The 7,974-nt window shown below is 37.6% G+C and overlaps 1 protein-coding gene across 4 annotated transcripts in view; it reads left to right on the plus strand.

Annotated features, from left to right (window-relative positions):
• The window catches only part of card14 (caspase recruitment domain family, member 14), a 77,843-nt gene extending 69,947 nt beyond the window's left edge, over nt 1-7,896 (plus strand). For all 4 annotated transcript variants that reach the window (XM_073026160.1, XM_073026163.1, XM_073026161.1 and 1 more), the window contains exons 20-21: nt 1,838-1,953; nt 6,328-7,896. In XM_073026160.1, the coding sequence (XP_072882261.1) occupies nt 1,838-1,953; nt 6,328-6,532 (321 nt within the window). In that variant the 3' untranslated portion in view covers nt 6,533-7,896. The remainder of the gene's footprint in view (nt 1-1,837; nt 1,954-6,327) is intronic.
• Nucleotides 7,897-7,974: the final 78 nt, after the last annotated feature.

Raw genomic sequence — 7,974 nt, forward strand, 5'->3', positions numbered from 1 at the left:
CTGCTCTAGGTGTCTGCGCTGATTTTCATAGAATCATAGAAACCTACAGCACATTACAGGCCCTTCGGCCCACAATATGGTGCTGACCATGTAATCTACTCTGGAAACTGCCTAGAATTATCCTACTGCATAGCCCTTTATTTTCCTAAGCTCCACGTGCCCATCTAAGAGTCTTTTAAAAGACCCTATTGTATCTGCCTCCACCACCTTCGCTGGCAGTGCATTCCACACACACACCACTCCCTGTGTGAAAAACTTACCTCTCACATCCCCCTTGTACCAACTTCCAAGCACCTTAAAGCTATGCCCCCTCATGCTAGCCATTTCAGCCCTGGGAAAAAGCCTCTGGCTAGCCACATGATCAATGCCTCTCACCATCTTATACATCTCTAACAGGTCACCTCTCATCCTCCGTCGCTCCAAGGAGAAAAGGTCAAGTTACTCAACCTATTCTTATAAGGCATGCTCTCCAATCCAGGCAACATCCTTGTAAATCTCCTCTGCACTCTCTCTATAGTATCCACATCCTTCCTGTAGTGAGGTGACCAGAACTGAACACAGTACTCCAAGTGGGGTCTGACCAAGGTCTTATACAGCTGCAACATTACCTCACAGCTCTTGAACTCAATCCCATGGTTGATGAGGCCATCACACCATATGCCTTCTTAACCATACTGTCAACCTGCGCAGCAGCTTTGAGTGTCCTATGGACACGGACCCCAAGATCTCGCTGATCCTCCACACTGGCAAGAGTCTTACCATTAATATTATATTCTGTCTTCAAATTTGACCTACCGAAATAAACCACTTCACACTTATCTGGGTTGAACTCCATCTGCCACTTCTCTGCCCATCTTTGCATTCTATCGATGTTCCGCTGTAACCTCTGACAACCATCCAGACTATCCACAACACCCCCAACTTTCATGTCATCAGAAAAACTTACTAACCCACTCTTCTACTTCCTCATCCAGGTTATTTATAAAAACCACAAAGAGGAAGGGTCCCAAAACAGATCCCTGCAGAACACCACTGGTCACTGACCTCCATGCAGGATACGAGCCATCTAGAACCACCCTTTGCCTTCTGTGGGCAACCCAATTCTGCATCCACAAAGCAAGGACTCCTTGGATCCCATGCTTCCTTACTTTCTGAATGAGCCTCGTATGGGAAACCTTATCAAATGCCTACTGAAATCTGTTAACACTACATCCACTGCTCTATCTTCATCAATGTGTTTTGTTACCTCCCAAAAAATTCAATTAGGCTCATAAAGCACAACCTGCCCTTGACAAAGTCATGCTGACTATCCTTAATCAGGTTATATCTCTCCAAATGCTCATAAATCCTGCCTCTCAAGATCTTCTCTGACAACTTACCCACCACTGAAGTAAGATTTTGTTCACTTACAATCAATCAAGAGAACATGGCAGTGTACACTGGATGAATTTCTCTGTCGATTATCATTGGGAACTAATACATCGTGTTATAGCAGTGTACTAGTATTAATGGTGTTCTAATTTGTTCTGTTTTTTTTTCATTTAAGTACATAATTTGTTACTCAGTTAAACGGTATTTTTGTTTTCTCTTATACCTTTTTAACTATTTCCACGAATCTTCAGCTAATTGGACAAAAATGTACCCAATGTGTCCTACTACACTGGACTCCACTGTATTGTATTTGCAATTGGACCGACTGTGACTTGAATTAATTTGTTTTCGTTCAAAAGCAGCCACATTAATATCAATCTGGATTAAGCATTTTCTACATATCACTTCATATTACTGATGAGTTAACAGAATGAAAAAAAATAAATTCTATGGTATTTAATTGCAGAATGTTCACTGCCTTTTGGAACTTGGTCTGGACTGTGTGAAACAGTTACATAATGTTGAGATCTATCCCATTATCATTGTCATTCACCTCTGTGAAAAGAATATTAAGAAAATTAAGTGAGTATTACTTAACCCCCAAAAACTAAGATTATTGTTGAATTATGTATAAATGTTATTTAATCTCTTGCATTGATTGTAATTTGAAAATGTATCTGTCTTTTAAATATTATCTCATTCATTGCAAGATTTGTATTGCTGTTAGTGAAGGAGTTGCATCATCAGTTGTTTATTTATAGAAATTTTTCTTTTAATGATTTCTTAAGAGGTGCTAACAAACAAAGCATGTGATAGATGACTGCAACCCAGACTTATGAACACATCATGCTTCAGCCTTACAGGTAGAAGTTGCTCAGTACATTAACAAAAAAAATGGAGAGACAGAGACAGCAGATACTGGAAACCAGAGGAATAGATAAGCTATTGGAAGAACTCAGCAGGTGAAGCCCCATTGTGGAGGCAAAGAGATGGTCGACATTTTGAATTGAGTCCCTGCATCCTGAAGATTGTCTGTCAGGCGGTCCCGTAGGGTTTCAACCTGAAATGTTGCCCATCCATTTGTCTCCTCAGATGCTGTGTGACTTGCTGAGTTCCAGCAGTCTTGGAAAAAGTAACAGCTCCTGTAATCAGAATATCCGGCTTTGCAGCAACAATACACTGGCATGCACGAATGTTTGATCACACATTATTAAAGTGTACCAGGCTGACTCAGGAACTGCCCCAGCATAAACTTCCACGTAAGATATTTTTTATTTGATCAAGCAAACCTTATATGGTTTCAACGTATGCAAATTTATGTTGTTGGAACTTTTTCACTGTATCCTATTCATTTATGCAAAGTCTTTTGTCTGTGACATTTGAAAAAAAACGGAAGCTGTAAGGCACTTGAAATAAGCTTTTGTTCAGTTCAAATTGCAAATCAGCATCTTTTGTGACTTGTTTTTCACCATTAAATCTATCAGAATGATTGATCTGCTGGTTTTTTGAAGTCAACTTTAGAAATGTAAATTGCGTCTCTGCAATTTGAACTGGGTGAAATCTATGTAAGGTACAATATTCACATTTGTTGAATATTTTCAGCTATTATATCTTTTCTAGCATATCATTATGTGGTTTATCTGTTATCATTTTTCAAGATACTAATAATTTGTATACTGTCTATCATCAGAAGGAAGCCTTGGCTTCTCATTTAGAATGATTCATGGCTCTGGGCCTGTAATTGCTGGAGTTCAGAAGCATGAGGAGGGAATCTCATTGAAACCTAATGAACATAGAGTCAATGTGGAGAGGATGTTTCCAAAAATGGAGGCGTCTGGAAGCAGAACGCACAGCCTCAGAATAGAGGGATGTCCTTTTAGAAAGGAGGAATTTCTTCAGTCAGAGGATGAGGATTAATTGCCAGAGACGGATGTGGAGGCCGAGTTGTTGGGTATATTTAAAGCGGAGGTTGCTTAGTCAAGGTATCAAAAGTTACGGGGAATAAGCAGGAGAATGGGGTTCAGAGGGATAATAAATCAGTCATTGTGGAGTGAACTTGATGAGCTGAATGGTTTAATTATGCTCCTATGTCTTGTGGTCTCCATTAATTTAAATACTAAGAACTTTCATATTAGTGCTTAGATTGCAAAAACAAATGAAATATTAAATGAGAAAGCTGCCTTATGTAATTTTTATCAGAATATTTTTATGAACTGCTTCCCTTTAGTAGTTGATAGGAGAATCAGAATTTTTTTTATGCAGGACTTCTGCTACTTCACAGTTTTAGAAAACACTAAAGTACTCTTGTGTATGTATGGAACTTTTTATTGCATCTGCACAATAGATACAGCAAACCAGCATGAGCAGGTTTTAAGTCTCTTGTGTCTCCTGAGTTTAAATCTGTTTGAAGTGGTACTAACAACAGATGAGTGGATGCAATTGACTTTCAATGTCTTCTCCTTCATGCCTCTTGCTAAATTCCTAAAGATTTATATTTATCATTGACTTTAAAAAACATAGCAGGGATTCTGCAAGCCAGAAGATCAATATTTATGTCTGCAAGCCAATTTGCATGTGTGCTATTTGTTTGCAAGTCTTTTATTTTTGGCAATTTGGCATTGCATAAAAAAACTGCTTCTGCAGCATTTTGCAGCTCAGAATTGCCTCCAGCTTAGGCAGCAGCCTCCAGTCATAATTATATCAGCTTGTAACTGAGCTCAGACAATTTCTTCAAGTTGACCTGCAGGTAATTTCATCTGACTGATTCTTGTATGGCTGCAAAGATTATCATTGTATTTAATTTCTAACCCACTATAAGACTTCTGGTCACAATGACACTGAGCTGAGATATTTGTTGCGGTCGTGGTTTAGATTTGGTTGTTCATTTTTTCGGTTCGTAGTGATCTGAAGGTCTTCATTATGGCACAAAAAGTTGGAATGCAGGTACAGCAAGATTAATGAAATGTTCACCTTTATTACAAGTGTTCGGGAAAAGTAGGGAGCTTTTTTAGTGCAACTATGCAGGACACTAGTGTGACTGCATTGGAATATCTACATACATTTTTTGGTGTGTATTTGTTTCAGTCTCCATATTTAACATTATACGCTAACATCAGAAATGATGCAGAGAAGGTTCACAAGGATAAAGGGTCGTGCAAAAAGATGATTGATTGATTCAGTGGTGTTGCAGCGACAACCTTTCACTCAACATAAGACCAAAGAATTGATTGTGGACTTCAGGAAGGGGAACATATACCAGACCTTATTGAAGAGTCTGCAGTTTCAAGTTCCTGGGTGTCAACTTCTCTGAAGATCTATGCTGTGCCCAACCTACTGATGCAATTACAAAGAAGGCACACCAAACGGCTGTGTTTCATTTGGAGTTTGAGAAGATTCGGCATGTCAGCAAAAACTCAAGCAAATTTCTACAGACGCACAATGGAGAGCATTCTGAATGACCAATACATAGGATCAGGAAAAGTTGCAGAAGATTGGCCAGCCACATCATGGGCACTGCCCTCCCCTGTATTGAGGACGTCTTCAAAAAGGTGGCATCCATCACTAACGGCCCCCACCATCCAGGTCATGCTTTCCTTTCATTACTGTCAACAGGCAGGTACAGGAGCCTGAAGACACACACCCAACGTTTTAATACAGCTTTTTCCCCTCTTCCATCAGATTTCTGAATTGACTATGAACCCCTGAACACTACCACTCTGTTTTTGCCCTTTTTCCTTATTTATTTTGTATTTTTATCTTATAGTGCTTTGTAGTATATTTTGTGTATTGCACTGTTCTACTACCTCAAAACAAGTTTTACAACATATATTAGTGATAATATACCTGATTCTGACTCTGAAAGGGTTAGACTAATCAACTTCAGCACCTTGAGCCTGTACTCAGTATGAGAAATTTTATCAAAATATAAGATGTGAAGGGGATCAACATGGTGGATGCTAGGAGCATATTTCCCCTAGCTGGGTGTCTAGAACAAGAGAGTACAGTATACATTTAGAATCAACCAGTTATGATAGGAGGAGGAATTTCTTTCCTGAGTTTCATTAATCTTTTAAGTTCTCTATGCCAGACAGCTGTGAATGTGAAGTTGATGAATGTATGCAAGGTGGATTTTGTCAGACCTATGCAGAAGTTAAAGAATATGAGGAGGGAATGGGAAAGTAATGTTAAGGTCAGGAATGGTTTAGGCTTGATCTCACTGAGAGGCAGAGCAGGCTCAAGAGTCTGATTGGCCTACTCCTCCTCCTGTACCTTATGTCGCACCAACTTGCTCATAATTCATTCGGCCGTATCCTGTCATTTGTCTATCTGTTCCTTTTAATCCACAACTCCCTGTCCTCCAAAAAATCAACTTGACCTTGAATCTATTTAGTAATTCAGACAACTATTTCTTATCTTCACCTGCGTTCATTGAACTATTTGGTCTTCTGGCCCAAGATCATATATCACTCCTTTCCTGAGCTCATCCTTTATTAACAGAACTGCCCAATCATCTTTTCCTTTCTGTTGATCTGTCCAAAATGTCAGGTACCCTGGCATATTTAGTTCCCAGCCTTGATGATCTTACAACTATGTCTTGGTCATTGGTTTCAGATCATACCAATTTAATTCCATCAGTTTATCTATCTGGTTGCAAATATTATGTGCCTCAGATTTGGAGTTTACAATTATTTTACTGTTTTCCCAATTCAGGCCATATACAGTTCTGTCGCACACTTATTATTACGCCTGTTACTATTTTACATTACCACCTTGCCCATTCTCTTTTATAAACCTTCCTTCACTACTTGGTTAAAGACCTAGCTACAGATTTATAGGTCTGGAGGGGAATCAAACTGCCTCAATTGAAGTTGTTAGTTTTTTCACATTTTGTTTGTTTTTTTAGATATTTGTAGCAGCAAATTGTTTTTTTTCTAATTAATCTAATCTTGTTTTTAGAAAAATCTTGCAGAAATACGGAGTTACAGAGGATTTGCTGGTGGAGTGCTCTCGAAGGGAGGAGATTTTACTGGACAAACTTCCATGCCTATATAAGTGTATTCCTGATAGCTGGAGTGATCTTGATTCACTTGTAACTACAGTAAGAGCAACAATAGAGGATGAGCAAAAGAAAATTGTCTGGATTGAACAAGCACCACTCTAATATACATACTAAGGACTTTTACTGAGTGAATCTTAAAATTCTGTAATCTGTGGCTAATTTTTCCCTTGTTCTCAATTCTATATATGCAAGATGGATCATAAAGGAAATTCCAACTCGTGCTTCAGAAAAAGCACACTTTTTAAATTTTCACAATTGTTCTAGTCTTTATGATACATTGATAAATGTCTATTGTATAGTTTCAAAGGCATTCAACTCCTCTCTCCCTCCCTTTAATTCATTCCTGGCTAGTTTTCATCATTACACTTTGAGGGAAAAGAAGGATACACATTAACTCTTATTGGGTTGAAAACAAAAGTGCAATCTTCTATTTCTACAGTGATATAAACTGTTTTCCATTCAATCTTAATTTCTTTGAGGCTTTTGACCACAAATCTTAAAATAATTTATTCTTTATGATTTGCTTTATTTGTATAATGGAATGGATACTTCCAGTGTTGCCACATGCCCATGATTAAAGATATTACATGATCTTATTGCAAGGCTGCTGCTTAGGTTCCTTTCCTTTCTTCTCTATTAAGTAAAGCATCTTATGATACCTCTGTAAGAAAGATATCTAAGAATGTCATTAAAAATGCCACACTTATAATAAAACACAAGTTGGCTCCTTTAAATGCAATGGAACACTATTGAACTCATGTATCTGGCTTTGTTTGATAGCAAAATGTGACTTGTCTTCATAACTTATTGGCCAGCACCTATAATACTTTGTTGTGTAATTATTACATATTGTCCTCTACAAACAATATTAGCTAGTTTTGGAACTGTTGTGAATTAAATTACTATACAAAACCAGTTTCTTTTTTGTATGAAACTACAAGGTTGTAAATATGTGACGTTTTAACTTGACAGCTTTGCATGAACTTCTAGAACCTTATGAAAGCAATTTTTGCAATCATGAAATGTTCATTGAGCAACGATTGCTAGCCATTGTCTAGTTACCGCCAGAAATGTATTGTAAATGTTTCAGTTATATAAATTAAATAATGCACATCTAAAACTCTGCTAAATAATTTAGTGCCTTTGATACATTATCCAATTTGATTCAAATATATCATATTAATGCGACTCATAGGGTAGCAAAAACTTTTGCTTTATTTCACAATAATTGAAAGCTAAATGATTGACTTCCATGCATGGGGACAGTGGTGATAATCAACCTAAGATTCCATTTGCAACTCTCTATATGGGGAAGTATATGTATTCAAGAAATTGAAATTGAAATATCTTTATTGTCATTGCATAGTACAATTTGTATTGCACCAATACGGCGAAAATGAGTTTGCAACTCTCGTACTCAATGCTATAAAACAGCAAGTAAATAAACAATAAATAAAATCAAGTAACCAAGCCAGTACAAGCAATGTCTAGCCGTACAAAAGCGCAATTCAGATGCATGACAGCCATAAAACTATTCTTAAAAG

Source organism: Hemitrygon akajei, chromosome 22, assembly GCF_048418815.1.
Source record: "Hemitrygon akajei chromosome 22, sHemAka1.3, whole genome shotgun sequence".
Classification (NCBI taxonomy): Eukaryota; Metazoa; Chordata; class Chondrichthyes; order Myliobatiformes; family Dasyatidae; genus Hemitrygon; species Hemitrygon akajei.